The 17,500-nt window shown below is 51.5% G+C and overlaps 1 protein-coding gene across 2 annotated transcripts in view; it reads left to right on the top strand.

Annotated features, from left to right (window-relative positions):
• Window positions 1-17,500, top strand: part of LOC126570889 (TNF receptor-associated factor 4) — a 36,568-nt gene that overhangs the window by 13,674 nt on the left and 5,394 nt on the right. Inside the window, exon 1 of one of the 2 annotated variants that reach the window (XM_050228969.1) lies at window positions 10,417-11,214. The exons of the other annotated variant lie outside the window; for it this stretch is intronic. Coding sequence (XP_050084926.1) covers window positions 10,945-11,214 — 270 coding nt within the window. The 5' untranslated portion in view covers window positions 10,417-10,944. Of the gene's footprint in view, window positions 1-10,416; window positions 11,215-17,500 lie in introns of those variants that run through there. 2 annotated transcript variants of the gene reach the window in all.

Consider the following 17,500-nt stretch of genomic DNA (forward strand, 5'->3'; position numbering starts at 1 on the left):
CAGTGAAAAACGGAGGCGAGATATAGAATAAATATGCATAACCACATTGTTGACCGATGGGAAAGCAGCCTTCCCATGCCTCGTGAGTTCATCTACGGCTCATTCATTGTAAAGCACTTTCGAGGGCTGATGGGCCAGATCCGTTTAGAAGCGAGATGTCAGCGACCAGGATAAAATATGATGCGTCGTCGTCGTCGTGTACGTCGTGTCAGCGTTCTCTTTGTACCGTACGTGTGCCCGTGTGATCGGTTGGAATGATTGAAAACGTGATAGCGAGCGTGATCGCCCTGCGACGGATGTGGAATATGTTAACCGAGCGGAACATGACCAACCTGATCGTCCCATATATAGCACGAGCAACGGCAGCAGCAGCAGCAGCAGATGCTCTGGCTACCATCAAAACCAGATAGTCACCAGCTGGATACCGTTTCATTATGCCGGAGGATTCGATGACCTTACCTTACACGGAGCGGACTGATGGGTGCTCGCAATCTTTCCGCCACGATCGTGCCAATCAGTTGATAGCAGCTGCTCCGCTCGCCACACTCAGATGGCAGATATTCCAATTCTAATTCCAAATGATCATCTTCTGAAGATCGTCTTGAGAACACTAGTGGTGGTTCCCCCCGAAATGCCATCATTCCATTCCACCTCAAAGCAGTTAGGAAGGGTGTGTGATCGTCTCCGGAAATCAAACATTACCTTCCAGGCCCCTTGGCGTCCATCCCAACCAATCGATCACAACCCCCCGCCCCCCCCAAAAGCTCAAAAAGCGTTGGAAATTCCACATCGAATTCCTGATTAATTCATCGTGTGAACGATCGGACGCGCGCTAGAGATGGTGATTGCTGGTGGTGATCGTCTCACCTCGAGAAATGATTCTATATTACAGACCCCACCACTGCTGGCTGCCCTGCTGCCTGGTTGCGTCTATCGCGTGTTTGTGATCGCGCGCCCGATCATTTTCTTCCCCCCTTCTTTTCTCCTCTCTTCCTCACTTCCAAGCCAAATTGGCCAAAACGACCTTTGAAGGTTAATATTCAGCCGCACACAGCTAGTCGTTGCCTCGAGCACTTCCCCTCACATGCGCCGCTCACATGAATGGAATGTCTGGAGCAGCTGCTGTCGAACGAGAGAGACACACAGCGTTGGGGGAACCGAATAATTTCGCTCCGGGAAAACGGCGGCTGATCCACGGACCCTGAACATACACAGCCAAGCACCAAACACGGGGCAACATAACACCCAAGCGTCGAAGGTTTAGAGCGATGGCGCTTCGCAGAAAATCGATCGCAGAACTGGGTTTCGAATTTTGATTCTGTCATCACAAAAACCCACTGCATCGCCGCTCGCTACAGCTGTCGAACGGGTTCGAAGCCCTTCACTTCCCTTCCCACCACCCCACCCCAGTCCGTGTTCGAACTCTCGAGGCATTCATTCATGCAGCCTGTGCGCCTGCCAGAGCTGCGTCAACCATTTTTGCCCCTTTCGCACAACATTTCGCAACATCTGCATTTCTTTGGTCCCGGTGCTTCGAGCCGATGCTGCGGTTTCTGCACTTTCTTACCTCGCTGATCGCTTGCGTCTGCGACTGCGCCTGTCACAGTGCATTGCACCGAAACGACGCAGTCCGGAGCGGCTCGAAACCGCCCCAAACCCGCCCCAAACAACCGGCAATTTGTGGAGTTGCCACAGGGAGAAGAGATGGAGATGAAGTTTCATTTCTTTGCGGCGGCGGCGACGGTGGCAGTGGCGATGGCGACGTCGTCGTCTGCGGTGCGAAGGCTGCATGGTTTCCGGTTATTAGTGCAAATTATCACTTCCTGCGTCTGCGTACTCGCTATTCAATCGTTTCATCCCCCCAAAATGGAAGAGAAAAAAAGAGCAATTGAGTGAGAACTTTTACTAAAGCTTTTCCCGAACGACGCGGGTTTCGTTTTATTGGATTTTGCGAAAAATCCAAGTTTGTTTTGCATTCGGCAGTTCGCACAGATCATACACAATGCTGTCTGCCTTTGCGCATGTGACTTTAACCAATTAACCGTACACAAATACACACCAAAACACGCGGAGCAGTGCATGTGTCATGCTTTCTTCAAACAACATATTTGCTCGTCTGCTCGCTGAACGCCACAACATCTTACATCATCCTTTCGTTGAGCGATACTCGAACTCAAGCTGACGTAATTGCCGTCTTCAACTCGTCTCTCGCTGTATTCGTATCGCTCCTGAAGTTGAAAGTTCTGGCTGTCTCCGCTTTGGCCGAAAATTGCTGTACTTGACGCGAAACTCGCGAGAAGACACCTTCTCTCCAGCCACCGCTCGACAAGACCAAGAGCAATTCAATTAAAATGCTAATAAATCACCCGAAAAACCACACCGGGACTCTGTGCCGGAATTGCATCTCTCCCGAAGGAATTTATTCAAACCCCAAGTCTTGGTCGCCTTGATAGCGATTTGCATACCGTTTTGGACAAACAACTCTTCCGTGCCCGGGGGGGAGGGAGGGCCTATCGGTAATTTATAACATTATGACGGCGATAATGTGAGTCACCTGCAGGCTCGTGCTGCGGAATGGCGGAATGGAAAAGTCACCAGCGCATCACGATGCACAGCACGACCTCTCCCGCTCTCTGCGTGACCGACTGGCGGCGTAAATTGAATTCTTTTGTGACTTTCGAGAAACGCCGGATAGAGTTTTCAAATATGGAATACCGTTCCGGGGTCATGGGATTCGACTTTGCCTTCGCCTCCGTTCGGATCGACGACAATGGGACAAGATGTTCTTCTCGCTGCTTATGCGATGCGATGGCCGGTTGTAACGTCAATCGTCGACAGCTCTTATCTTACGTAAACAGCATTTAAATACATTCATTGTTCTGGTCGGATGCTGTCTTGCTGTCTATAGACTATACTGCTCACTGCTATCTCATCTGCTGCACATAAACGAATAATTAACAAATCATCCGAATGAATATTAAAATCCCTGCATGCGGTCATTGAGCAATACAAATTGGTTAACATTCATGACATTATTCCAGCACATTCCGTGGCCAACATTGTTCTTCCGATGTTCCGATGACCAACATTGTTCCAGCAGTGCCCGCTGCTGCTGCTGCTGCTGGGAAAACGGTTGTTCGTGAGAGACACCTTTAAACGCTGGCAAACGAACGGTCTTGTCTCTTGGACGGACATGACACCCATTGTGTTAAATCGGGCAATCGGTTGAGCATCACCCGATCATTGAGAGATAATGTTTCAAATTCATTTGCTATTCCGACGGGGACGGTCCCCGCTGGCCTCTACTATACTGCGCTGCGCTTCTCTGTGGCCATCATCCTGGCAGCTATTTGGCTGCCATTTGTTTCGTTTCGGTTTCGGTTGTGTTCTCCCTTCCGTGTTGGGCACAATATTTTGCCAAACACAGGCACATGGCTTTTACATGTTTACGCAAATGGCTGCCACCAGGCGGGCTGAAGAAGCAGCATGAGCAATGGTCTCCACCGACCGTGGCATCTTGCTTTTATGCGCCTTTATCTCTTCACCCTCCTCAGCAAGGGGTGGTCTTTGTCTCCGGGCCGATTCAACCGAACTCACTCCACTTCACGGGGCGCTGTTCGGATTCAAAACTGTCCGTTGGCAAATCCGTACCGGTCTCGCACACAGACACACCGTTGCCGTCCATAATGCCTTTCTCGGGAGTTTAGAAGCGAAGGACAAGGGGTGAGGCAAGCAAGATAAAGCCTGCGCTGCTCTTGGTGACCCTCGGTGCCCCATTACCCATTCGGAACGCAAACGTTTCAAAGACTCAATCCACCATGCCGCCCTGCGAGCCCTGTTGGTGCTTATGGCTTGGCGTCCCTGCGATCCTTCGACCTCTCTCTCTTTTTCTCTCTCTGTCTCTGGCCTTCGTTCCGCCGATTCTTGTTCGCCCGTTTTGATAATACACGCTTTGGACCTACCTCAACTAACATGTCAACGACGGTGGGAAGGTGGCAGCCCCTGACTCGGAAACCTGAATCCTCATCATCAAAACCGTCGGCCATTATATGGGCGACAATCTTCGGGCACAGGTCCGGTATGAGTCAGCAGCGGCAGCAGCAGCCACGGCAGCAGCAGGAGTCTCTTGTGGGTTCCGAAAAGAAGGTCGTTAAAAAAACAACACCCCTAGGGGATGCTGACGGTGTCAGTGCGATCGCTCGGCTCAGAAGGTGATCATTCTTATCCTCAGAATGATCCTTAGCCTGCCTGTGTCCAAGAAAGGTGCCACCAGCGGTGTTTTGTGCGTACTGCATCCTGGCACTGCCTTTCCGATACGGCGGGAAGCGGGCCAATAATTGGTTAGCCAGATAAGCGTCGTGATCACCCGGGTGCCCGGCGTCACTTTCAGCGCCTCGCTCGTCCATGGCGTGAATAATTCGTCGCCAGCGTAATGGACACCGAATGCGTGCGGTTTATGGAACGAAGAAAACCTTGTCATGGAAGCTCACCAACCGGAAGCTTCCCCGGCGGTGGCGGCTACTGATAGCGATTGAGTCGCAACCGCTCGAGGCGAAGCGTCTCTAATCAACCGAAGGAATGCACGGGCAAGATGGCGACCGGCAACAGGGTTCTCGGTCGGTCAACAAGAATGTCGACTCTTGGCACCCGACGAAACGAGGTTAGCAGCTCGCTCGAAGAAGAAGAGGCGTTGGAACTGGTTTTCGTGGAGCGTTCTATCTGTGCTCACCTGAAATTACAATCACACTTGTTAATGGCTTCCTTCTGTACTGCTGCAGCTTCGTGCCGTTTCCAGTAACCCCCAGGAACTGTAACGAATCGGACGATCGATAATGCATTCGCTAGTGGGGGTGACGCAGAGTGCCAGCAAATAAATCAATGTCCGGGAATGTCCGGGAGTTCCAGCCAGGCTACTCCCACGTGCTATCTTTGATTTCTAATGGGACGTCGCCTGGCAGAAAAGACAGAAACTGGAATCACCATCGAGCGCAGAATCTGCGCGAGCAAAGAGCAAACGAAGTAGAAGAAAAATAAGCAACAGCAAGCCGATCGATCCGGCAGAGATTCGCTCGCCGCGATCGCTCGTTGGTCTGGTGGGGTTAAGTCGAGTTTTCTCACGCGCCTTCAGCACCGCGGTTCTTCCGCGTAGTTTTTGTGGCTGTCGTTGTTGTTGTTGTTGTTGCACAGCACAACAGCAAACGGCACTTTCCACAAACACACCTTGCCCGGTGCTAGGTGCAGCGATGATCGTACCATACGGATTGCGACCGGATCGTGTCGCGCCTGGCTGCAGGAATGCACTGACCGGCCTGCGGAGAGGGTGTGAAACTGGCACAAACCAGCCCACCAGATGGGGAAGTACGGGGAGTGTGCAAGTGCGGACGGAGCTGAAAGTCAGGAAAAGCCGTTTTGCTTCGGCTTTCCATCCAATTCGCCATCGCGAGCACTGCGCGCACAGCGTGGAGGATGCTGCCTCGCACGCTGGTGGAGATCACCTCCCCTCCCCTGTTGTTGATGATGATCATCGTTGTGTTGGTACGGCCTTCTATGACCTTGCCCGGCTCGGTCCGTAACGGCAACGGCAACACCGCCATCGTGCCCGGGGGGATTGGTCGCGACGGCGCAACAGGAATCGTGACAGCGCAACGGCAACCGCGACGATCGCGAGGCCACCTTTCGCGATCTGCTGCCATTTGAACGGACGGGTGTGCAAGTGTGGGTGCAACAGCAAGTCGAAACGTGTTCGAACGTGTTCGTTGCGTGCCCCCTTTTCAACCCCTTCCGCACCCTTCCGTGATCTGCGGCAGAATCTGTTGCTCCTCCGTGGGGATTTTGCGGTTTTGTAGTGCAGATCGCATACGAAAGAGTTGGAACCGGCTGAAGGGCCTGCAGTGGTGGCAGTGGCGGAGTTAGGAGACTGTTCGATATCCAGACCAACCCAGGGCCGGTTCGTGCCTGTTCGAAGCGAGTAAATCATCGTCCATCTTTCGAGAGAAAGAGAGGGAGATGATAAGTTCCAAAGAAACCGCAATTGTCCATGCTGGAATTGGAGTTTGGTTTTAACTTAACAAAATTAAATTAAACCAATAGAACTAAATGATAAACAAGAACAATAATTTAACTTCACAAATCTGTAAGTAGCACATGGGTTAATCAGAAAATAGAAGAGCGAACTAGAAACAACGAGATGTAAAACATGTAAACTGATGTTTAAAGCATACAAAGTCGTAGGTAACACATTGGTAAATTATGAAATAGTAAATATATGAAAAATCAAACAGCTTATACAAAAATTACCACAAGAAAATATACAAAAATACAAACAACGGAAAGGATTGAAATATATAAACATCTAAAACGAAATTCTAACAATAAGAAAAGTTATCCAGCACCATTGCTTAACCCTCTGAGATCAGGTTCCTCTTTAAAGGAAGCTCGAAGACACTTATCAAGCAATACCGATGATGAATCCGAAAGGCACAACAATGTGGCCGGTTACCGCCAGGTGAGACCCTGTACGCAAACCAAGTGCAGATGTATGCCGGCACAGCACGTTCGGAACCCGTTTGGTCGACTGCCGACAACGACGACGACGACGACGACGACGACGATCAGCCTCGCGTTGGGGATGGATGGATGGATCAGTTCGCCCGGAGAATGGACTCTCGGAGGCTTCCCACGACCGACACACATGCAGGCACACGCAGACACACAGGGCCCCGGCGCGTTGCTCATAGATAATTTGACAGTTGATCTAGCCCGCGCGCACACACCCGTGGGGCTTGTGGCGCCACCCGAGTAATGGTGGCTCGCGAGGCTTTTTTTTTCTCTCGCAGGCGTGGAGAAGACAGCGGCAACACGCAAATCCAGCTTGCTCCACCAGCTGAAGCAGCTCCAGATGCTGCTGCTGTTGATGGGTTTGTTGACGTTGCGTAACGTGTCCCTGCGAGTGGCCACGAGCACCACGAGCAGCTGCTGCCCCTTCGTTTGCTACAAGATCTCCCAGATCACGATCAACGGCGCAGGCTGGCGGGTGGCGCGTAGGCTGATGAGACTAAGATGTTTGAAATATACCATCGGCTCCGGTCGCTGGCTTAGCCCAAAGTCGTAATCTGAGCAGAGGAGTAGCAGAGAGTGACTGCTCTAAGGAACACTTGACCTTTAACGGGGGGGGGCAGCTGGATGGCCACAGTGGATTCTTTCGAAAAGCGTGGCGTAGGTTTCATTTCGTACCGCTTTATTGCAACTCGAATTGATCGAAGATTGAATTTCATTAAATCTGATATTGAATATTATGCGTGCGCGCGTGCGTGCGTGCGTGCGCAGAAATTGGATCAACAGCAAACGGAGGGAGGAGAGGGCAGGAGATTGTGACACTAGGCCGTGCCGACAAGCGCCCGCCGATTGCGCACGATGGCCAACCGATCGATCCGGTGTGGTTTCGATTTGATGTAATCACCACCGTCCACCCGTCTGGTGGTGAATGTCACCCAAGAAAACCTATTTGACGCGCTGTTTCCCGAGTCATTAAAGTAGAGCCGAGATCATTAAATTGCAATAATTGATTGTGTTGCCTGTCAGCAGTCGGCGCAGTTTCCGCTAGTTTCCGTAACGGATTTACTTTCGAATTTTTGGGGAAAACAATAACAGAACAACACCGCTTTCGTCAGAGGGCGCCTCAAGATGGATTCTCGGCAATTTTGCAGTGCCCATGGAATGTCAACCATTCCAAGCGATCTTGGTAATCCTGTTTTCTACCATCTCAACTTTAGCCGAGCAAACAGACTCACTAGCATCCTGCTAGGCAGGCAGAGGGCAGATGTTTCCATAATTGAGGCTATACTCTCCCAATGCACGCTCCGCTCGGTAGGTACGAAGGTCACAAGGATCACGGAGAAAAGGGAAAAGGAAGGATAAAAACATATTGTGACGGTTTGGGAAATAGCTTTGAATTGTCTGGCATTGGAAGCGGAGGAAAAGGACCCAAAGAATGGAAGCATCGGTTGAAACAAGCATGAGCATGAAGTTATCGCAGAACGGTTTCGAACTTTCTTTTGGGTTTTTGGGGAGTTGCACAAATAGGAAAGAGAAATACAGTTGAACCCCGTGACTAAACGAGTGATGGATATTGTCTTCAGTTGCGTTTCGAAGTGAATAGGAGGGAACGAAAGCTCTTTTCGGGGTGTAGCCAGAGGTCCAGATGTAATTTTGGGTCACATTTTATGTTTAGTCTCGTTAATGGTAGAACTGCAGTATGGCATCCAGTGAACGGATGTCTCAACGAGCCCTAGTTTGAGGTAAACTGAATTCATTCAACTCGGTTAAATGCCAGCGAGGAAGTTTTATGAACGAAATTCAATTAATGCTTAACTGGTTCCCTTTCTTGTTTTGTCTACTCTCGCTAATAATGATATTTGTTAATAGAAAATTACCTCCACATTAGGTTGTGCAATGTTTTGGCTACAGCTTTCCGCCCGCTCAGCCGGCAATCAACATTACTTAATTGAACACTAATAACAGGGAAATTGGTTCGATCTATCCAGTCGCCAGCGGTTCTCGCGTAGTCTCGGGAGAGGCACTGAACGTTAATTCGATATCCGCCTGTGCATCGTATAAATACACCTACTTAAACGGCAGCGAACCAGTGGAACGTAATAAACTTTTATGCAAATCTAATGATCAGCACCTCCTCATCGTCGGTTATTGAAACGACATAAAAACCTGTCGAATAAAAGACAGCAGAAAGAAGAGCCCTAGACGATCTTAATTGCTTCACGCTCACCGATCAGCAGCGAACGGAACGGAACGGACCGATCCGGCCCGGGCTAATATTCTGCACTTTTGCCCCCGATTTGCCAGGGCGGCGGGAAGCGGGCGGGCCGTGTTTGGCCGTAATAACGCTCTACGCAATCCGCCAATGCTGCGACCGGAAACCTCAGAAGAAAGAAAAATCGTCTAAAAGTATTAAAAAGAAAGAAACTTGTGCCATTTCCTGCCGGACTGGTTCCGCATAACAGACTGCTGGCTTGGCCTGAGCTGGCTAGCTCCCTCTCCGATGGTAAACGGTACGAGATGCTTCTGTATGGCGTCTGATCATCGAGAAGCTCTTTAACGGTAGAACACTGCGATCGAAATGCGTTCTGAAAGGTACAGCGCATTCACAGAGAACCGAAGCTCTTCATAGTTTTGTTTATTTGAAACAAAGTCCTCCCAAAATCGAAGTCTCAGCTCTTTGGGGTCGGGCCTTCTTTTATGGTGGCCGGAAATGGACACCCACCAATGCTCGGGGTTGCCCAGCAACACCACGCAGTGTAAACACCGCGGATCGAAATAACCGTTGTTGAGAGAATGGAGAACCGTGATCCTGCTGCTGCTGCTGCTGCTGCTGCTGCTGTACGAAGCGAAAAGGGCACGCCAGCACCACCGTGAGGAAGGGAAGGTTGCCGTCGGTAGAGCGATGATGATCAACGTGAAACGACACGATCACGCATGCATCATCGGTTCAGCTGGTTTGGGAAGCAGAACCGAGTAACAGAAAACCAATTCATAAAGAACCAACTAACCGGTGAACGGCGATCAAGGGTTCTCGTCCGCTCACCTTCGGATCGAGCAACGCGGAAGGTCGAGGATGGCGGACGCGAGAGACAAGCAGACGAAAGGTACGACGATGGCGATGACGATGACGACGAGCCCAACGCATTTATCTGTGCCACGAGCCTTGGTACAGGAACGGACACGTTTGAACGGGTCGCAACCGAACCAGCCACAAGCACCCATACACAGGTAAAGTTACGAATGAATGGGCAAGTGTGTATCATCGCCAGCAGCAGCACCAGAGAACGACAGCATGATCTTGTCCTGCTGTGGTAGGGTGCTGCTCATAATGCTCGATGTTTCGATGCTTCGAGCGAAGAAACAGCTGGCACCATAGGCCAGGAAAGGGGCTTTACTGGAACTGGAACACTGGAAAAACGCCAGCAAAAACGGGTTGTATGACTCGGATTTTGGGGACACTTTTCGATTACCCAATCGAAAACCTAGAGAGAAAAAAAAACATTCTACTGAAACCCCAGAAGTGGTGCGAAAATTCGAAAAATTGCAAACCACACCGAACATCGCATTCGCAAAAGGGTGTCTATTTTGCACCCCACTGGTGCTAGTGGTGTGCGTGTTGTCTCTGCGACGGAAAAAGGTGCAAGAAAGCAAACAACATGAACAGCATAAACATCAGCTGGCGCACCAACATTATAATGGCCGGACTCTCGGGTAGGTGCGAGCGAGATGGACGGTATCTGCCATCGCGCACGCACACCGCTGAGCCACCGCGGAGAGTACCGGACCGTACCGGAGGCCCATTCGCTCGCTCTCTCGAGGGATGATGATCACTCTCGCCTCGCCTTCGAACCGGATCAGACGTGCACCGTCAGCAACGAGCTCTGTCGCCATTCGAGTGAAGAACTAAACGTAATCCAAGTGACAAGATTGCATCAGAAGCCGTTATGTTTTTTTTGTAACAGGAACAGAAAGGACTGTTTGCTTGCATCAGCCGGTAAAAGTGTCATCATTCAAATCGAACAAATCACGAGGACAAATCGGTGGTCGGGGCGAGCAAATTGCTTCAATCGTGATCACGATTAAGAGGACGCGTGTTGAGCTTAAGCGACCGTGAAGGTTGTCGCGCGTTGTAGTGGAGTGTTGTTGGTTAACCGAGCGAGCGTTGGTGGAAATCTAATTGTTGTAGCAATCCACCATCTTCCACTTCGAGTGTCACAGTTTTGTGCACAGTGTGCGTGCTAGTGTTATCGATCTAATATCGCAAACGGATGCCACAAATGATCGTCGTTGTTAGTGCGATTGCTCAAACGTCATCGTGTCACCTGTTGTTAAGCCACCAGTAGGCTTCACCCTTTCGACGACGTCCGTCGAAGAAGAAACTTAGTCGCCATGGTGCGCAGTCTGTCCCAGTGGACCAAGACACTGAGCTTTCCGGCTCGCATCTCACCGAACCGGAACTCGAAGGACTGCAATGTGAATGTGCTACCGATAACGCCACCCCCGGTCGTGGCATCCAGCACACCGTCGCGTAACAAATCGATCTCCTGTACGACGTCGTCCTCCAGCACGATGTCCTCCTCATCGACATCGCCTTCTTCTTCGTCGTCATCCTCACCGACACCACCACCCAACGTACCGATCACCGAGATCAGTCAAATCGTAAGTAAATTGTCGGTTCGTGTGTTTCGACCCCGGGAGCATACGGATCCATGGGAAATTATGTGGCGGCGTCGGCGGCCACTGCCGGGTAATTCGAAAGTAGCCGGCACTTCCTCTGTCTCTCTGAAGAACCAGAACGCAAGGGAGAAGGTCGGAGGGGGGGGGGCCTGTAGGATCGTGAGGTGCACATGCTAATGAAGGGGGGTGGGGAAGAGTAGTAGTAGTGCAGCGGCCCGTTTGCCGAAGAAGAGGAAGATGCTCCGAAAAAAAAGCATCAGAAAACAACGGACCACGAGGGGCGGGTTCCATTCGCATTCCAATAGCAGCGACCTCTCTCTCACCAACTCGTCCCGGGGGGGGTGGTGGGGGAGAGCAAAGTACGTGTAAATGTTTACACAACTTCATTCAGTCTTCTACACCAGCTCAGTGCTCTCCTCTGGTGGGGTGTTTTTGTCTGTTTTGTCTGCTTACCAACTGCGCGAGCAGAGCAGCACAAAGGTTGAAGAACCGAGAGTGGATAGCGCGCCTGGTTGGTGGTGTCCCAGGTGGAAAGTGGGAAGTGGCGATCGCGCTGTTTATTTTCAACATTCTTGTAATAATTTCCCTCCTCAACAGAAGCCACAAGAGGGACCTGGGGGGACCCCAAGTTGTTGGATTTCCCGAAGATGTTACTGGAGGCGCTTTATGCAGCACAACAACATCGCTCTCCTCGAGTCGCTGCTTTATGATGTTGTGCGCGGCGCTCCTCCTCATCCTGACACTTCTGCTGCGCGCGCCCCCCACCCCACACCATGATGGGTGATCGCCACGCATGATGACGGCGAACAGTACTGACTGGCCCCCGGGCTGGAGTTTTCCACGAACGAGTGCCTCCCGTGGATTGTTTGGGGAGAGAGCAATTTTCTTTTTATAACTCCCTGGTGGGGCCACACCAAGCGAGTGATACATTGGTCTGTTCTTTCCCTTCGAGTGTGTTTTTGTTGGGGGGTGCTGCGGGGAAGTGGGGCTGGGTGGAGCACCAGAGCACCCGGTCAAATGAGAAACAACGCAAAGCACCGGTCCTCCGGTATCGTCACAATAACACACTGTTCTCTCTCTCTGTTCCGTTGGTTCCGTGGATTGCAGTTATTTTTAGCGACAAAACTCCTTCTTTCGATCCTCCTAGTCGACGGTTTCCTCATCATAATCCACTCCACGCTGTGACCTCTCTGTGTCGCGCTGCCTCAGGACTGACTCCTGAGGCCATCTCGGTTCTGCTGGCTGGAAAAGTCATATTCTCATCGTACGAGCCAGCGGCCGGGGGGGCCTCCGGAATGGAGAATGAGAAGCATATGTTGTCCCCGATGCGCGATTATGCGACGATGCGCAAGAGCATCACTCGAGTGCGTCGTGCCGCCGGGGGACAAGTTCCAGTCGATGCCAAAGACTCTGACAAGAAGCGGCTCATCTTGGAGTGCGAGATCGACGTTCTTAGTTGTGCGCAACCATCGCAGCATGTGCAGCCAGTTTTGGGTGAATTTGTTGCTATTGTACTTTAATAACCGATACCGTATTGTGAGAAAAAAGTAGATCACTCTCACTTATTCGATAGAAGCGATCAGCTCAGCCCAGCACTAAAGTGGACGCCGCGGCCACTGCCCCTCGCCAACTGAGAATCCCCTTTGAACGCGCGGATACTTTCGCCAGATGTGTGAATTCGATTTGTGTTGTGAATTGGGGCCACGGTTTTCGCACCCGGAGTTGGCCTCTAGCAGCAACATAATCGATTGCATCGATTTTGTGTGAAGCGGAAAACGACGACCCCAAAAACCGCCAAGGCGCGCCAGCACTAAAAAGGGAAATCTGTCGAGAGGGAGTGTGTGCCACCGTGCCCGTTGATCATTGATGGCCGCCGAGTGATCGATCGTGAAAGTGAAGGAAAAATCGAAAGCACAACAACAAGGCGCGCAGTGGCGGTGGCCATCCTCCCTCTGACCAAACACACGGTGTGGCACAGGGTGGCGTGTGCCACCCCTTTGGCGTGCGTGCACTGTATTTCCGTTTTCCTTTCTTCCGTTCCGGGACGGACGATGGAATTGGTTGAATTTGATTTTTGAGTGATAGCCATCAAGCGGCGGCAAAGGTGGTGGTGGCGGGAGGGGTGGCACGGTACCCACACGTGTGCTTCTTGATCGATCTTGGACCCTAGCCTTCGGTCCCTCCCCTTCGGTCACACTGTTATGCCGGTTCCGTCGATTCACGGACGAAGGGTGGACACGGTGTCCCATGGTGGAGGAGGGAGGGGTGGCTGATGTGATGTTTACAATCTATTTCCTATGCAACTTCCGTTCCTTCGATTCCGTTCCGTGCGTACGTTGGCCTCGAATTAGTGGCTTGTTGCCCGAAAAAAAAGGGTGGTGACCAAACGGAGGTTTCAATGGAGGAAAGGCCATTTACACTCGCTTTTCCGCTTTCCCAGGAGAAATGTAGATGCAATTTGTTGATGCAAGTTAGATATGGATACGGCCGGGCTTAGAACAAGCGAAGGCAAAGAGCGGTTTGTAGCTCAATCGTTAACGTGACGTGACTGTCAACCTCCGCGTGTTGATGTTTTTGAGCCCCAATTCTCACGAATGGAACTTTACTAAACTGTGACAGTTTTGTGTGTTCTGGGCTTGGATCTCTCTCTTTCTCTAATCGGTATTGTATTATTTCGTCGTTAACAGCATTCCATTCCCTATTAGCTTCTTATGGATGAAGTACTTTTAGACCTTTAGTTAGAGAGAAGCTTTAATTAACAACACATTTCCATCAATTTCCAATGCGGTCTTGTGTGCACCCAACACACTCTACATCTCAAGCCCTTTTTTCTGGTGAAAATTTAAAGCTTCGTCGCACCCAATCTGGCACCTCCTCCTACCGCCATTCTCCTCAAATTTTAGGGGGGGAACGCAAGCCGGTTTCGTCCACCATCATTCCATTACCACCATCACCATCCTAAGGTTTGATGTTTTTGATTGCTTTTCATTGTCCGCGAACCACTTCTTCGTCGTCGTCGTGTTCTCTCTCTCCCTTTCGATTGAAATCGTCAGATCAAATTGGGTTTTTCTCAAATGTTGATTTTTCTCTAAGCTCGCTAGCTTGCGGGTCCCCCTCCCCGAGCCTCGTCGTAGGGGAGAGCCTTTCACCTTTTCGGTGGGTCCAATTTCGCTTTTCCGACACCCCTCCACCCCTCGCGATCACCAGAGAGCATTATTTGATTGAATGGAAAAAAGTGAAACCAAATCACACACCTCACCTCCTCTCGACTGTCGACGATGTGTGTGGAGGTCCCAAAATAATTGAATGAAGATTTCACGTCTTCTCACCACCACCACCACCACCACCACCACCGTCCATCATGCATGGCAAACCGCCACCGGTGTGTGGTGGCGTATGATCGTGAAATTATCTCATTAAGTCCTGTGGAAGGGTTTAGAGTTGGGAGAAAAAGAAGTGGTCAAGGGGATGGCGAGATCGTTTAATCAATTCCCATTCAAAGGGGAGCTGCGACCATTCAGCTGCGCATTGGCATGACGTTGAGATCGAATTGCGGAGCGAAGAAGAAGGTCGTCTCTAGCTGGATGGTGCCCTCACCCTGCCCTGGGGATTATAATATCGTCTCGGGCGGTGTACAACGATCGCGAACACACCACCCCATCCGATGGGGGGGGGGTGGTGTGGTTTCGCGTGTTGCTCGCGCGTTTTGCATTGTATTTGCATTGAATGGGTGGGTTGTGGAGGTGCGTTCCGTTTATGTGATGCGCATTGTCCAGCTCTCAGGCGCTCTCTAGCTCATTGCTTCTCTAGCAGCTAGGCATTGGAAAGAGAAGATGAAGGAGGAGAAGAAGGAAGGCGAGGTGTAATGGGTGAGCGTTAGGTTTTGCGCTAGCGACGACGCTTCTTCGGTGAGGAGTAGGAAGAGGAGGGAGAAGGTGGTAAGTGATCGTTCTGACCACCACCACTAATGGATTGCGCCTCGAGGCGCGCGCGGGGGGCAAGCAAATTAATCCTCCCTGCTCTCGCCACTTACACCGCATGCAAACACCGCAGCATTCGGAATGAGGTGAAGGCATTCACAATTCTTCTCTTCCAATTATGATCGTGTGTTTGTGTCTCTCGGGGAGGCCAGTGGCGTATGACACACGATCTCTGAGGGAAGGGAGAGCAGAAGTGTGGATCGAATTTATTTGTTTTAAACCTTGGACCGACTCTAGGACTTCCCTTCATCAAATGCGGTCATCAATGAGTCCAAATAGGAGAAGCGAATGGTCGTGCACAGGTGCTCCGATGGTGGTGGTGGTGATGGTGGCGTCTAATTGAAAGGGGGGAAGCGTGCACGCAGGTCTAATGATCGAAAATACCCGACCGCCATCATCATCATCCCCGTTGGTGTGTGGTGACGAACGAACACGCATGCGCTCCCGCGGTCAACCGTGCATGATTTATGGGTTTGGCGTTGGACATCAAGCCGGCGGGGGGGCCCCAACACAAGCAAAAGAGAGGCCTTTCCCCCGAACACAACTCATCGTCGTCGCACGTGTCTTGCAAACCGGAATAGGAGGAGGATGCTACGCGAACGGCGAGTGATTGAAAGGAGAGAATAGACAACGCGAGGAATCAACAAGATGGACGCGCGAGCGCTCGCGTTCCAGTCCGATTCATTCCGTCGATGAAAGGCGATGATAACGAACATGCATACGAAGAACAACCATATTGGCCACGCAGGGGAGGGGATTTGGGAGCAGGATGATGTGTGTGCCTTGGTGTAGAAAAGAAATTGGATGACGATCGCGATCGGTCATCGTCGTCCCGTCCCGGCCAGCCCAGCCCGGTCGGTCATAAATGCTGTGTTGCCCTTGATGAGCGGTGAAGTGGAAGCGGAAAAGTCCATCATTATGCTGTCTGGTGCCTGGTGCCTGATGCTGTTGCTGGAGCTAAAATTGTGAAACTAATTTCGGTGTCCTCTGTCTCTACTTCTCCCCACGGCGGGGGACGGAGGTGAAGTTACAGTTTTCAAATCGCACAAACACGGGAACTCGAGCGAGAGAGGCTTGTAATGATGTTGCGACGCCACGAGGTGGCGAACCAAACCCCGTTGTCAATTCAGCGCCAGTTTTCCAAAAACACCACAAACGAAACCTCTTCCAACGAGCGAGAAACAGCGTACCGGCTGCTGCTGCTGCTGGCGGTAGGAGTAAGCTTCCGGAACGGTCGGAACGCCCGGAACGGGATCTTTGGAAAAAGAGAAAATGGTGGTGTGGTGGCTCACGCATCACCGCGTACATACATATGCTGCAAATGCGGTTCCGGTTGTTCCGCGAGAACTACTCCCAAAGCGCGCACCGGCAAGCGACATCGGTGTAGTCCCCTTGTAGAGAACAGGAAGCAGAGTGAGTGCGGTGGTGGGATGGTGGTGGTGGCTGGTGCGAAATTGCGATTGCGGGTTTTAAAAATAAACCTTTGTATCCGTATTGCTCTGTTTGTTTGCTGGTGCTGCCGCGATCCGCCACCAAAGAGTGTAACATATTTATGGTGCGCACGGCGTGCTGTGTCTGGGGATCGAGGGGCCAAGAATGCTCCAGTGAGCCCCCCCCAGAACACGAGCCATGTGTTAGCACAGAGAGAGAGAGAGAGAGAGAGCGAGCGAGTCCGTGACCAAAAGGGGTCAGCCTGCTTGTGGGCTGTGAAAACCGAAAATCGCTCCGGTAAGCATATTTTTTGCTGCTGCCCCACATACAAGGTGGAAGAAGCAGCAGCAGCAGCAGCATCGAGCACATATTTATTGAGGTATCCGGCTGGTCCGACCGACCGGGGCTCGCCAGTCGCGCGCCAGCTGAGCAAAAAACGTTAAATAAATACGCGAGCGACGAAGAAGGGGGTCATCGTTGCCGGGTGCGCGACCGATATGACGATCGAGCCGCAATTTCCGGCGTGTCCAGCGATCGTCGATGACAGCGCGGTGGTGATGATCGCACGACCCCGTGTCGGAGACACAGAGGGAGAGAGACCAGGGGGCAGACCAGACACAAGGTCACATGGGGACGCGCGCGGTATCAACCGTCATCACCACTGAGGTCCTCTCTCTCTCTCTCCCCATCTCCATCTCTCAAAAGCTTCCATTTCCGTTGACCTCCCGTGGCAAATTGAAAACGCACTATCCAGAGACCGATATCCGCCATGGTTTTAGTTTTTTTTTTTGGGGTCCACGAGGTCGAGCAGCGCGCGCGCAACCCTCTTTGTGCACGGATCGCGCGTGTGCCCCTAC

This window comes from Anopheles aquasalis, chromosome 2 (assembly GCF_943734665.1).
Source record: "Anopheles aquasalis chromosome 2, idAnoAquaMG_Q_19, whole genome shotgun sequence".
In the NCBI taxonomy this organism is placed as follows: Eukaryota; Metazoa; Arthropoda; class Insecta; order Diptera; family Culicidae; genus Anopheles; species Anopheles aquasalis.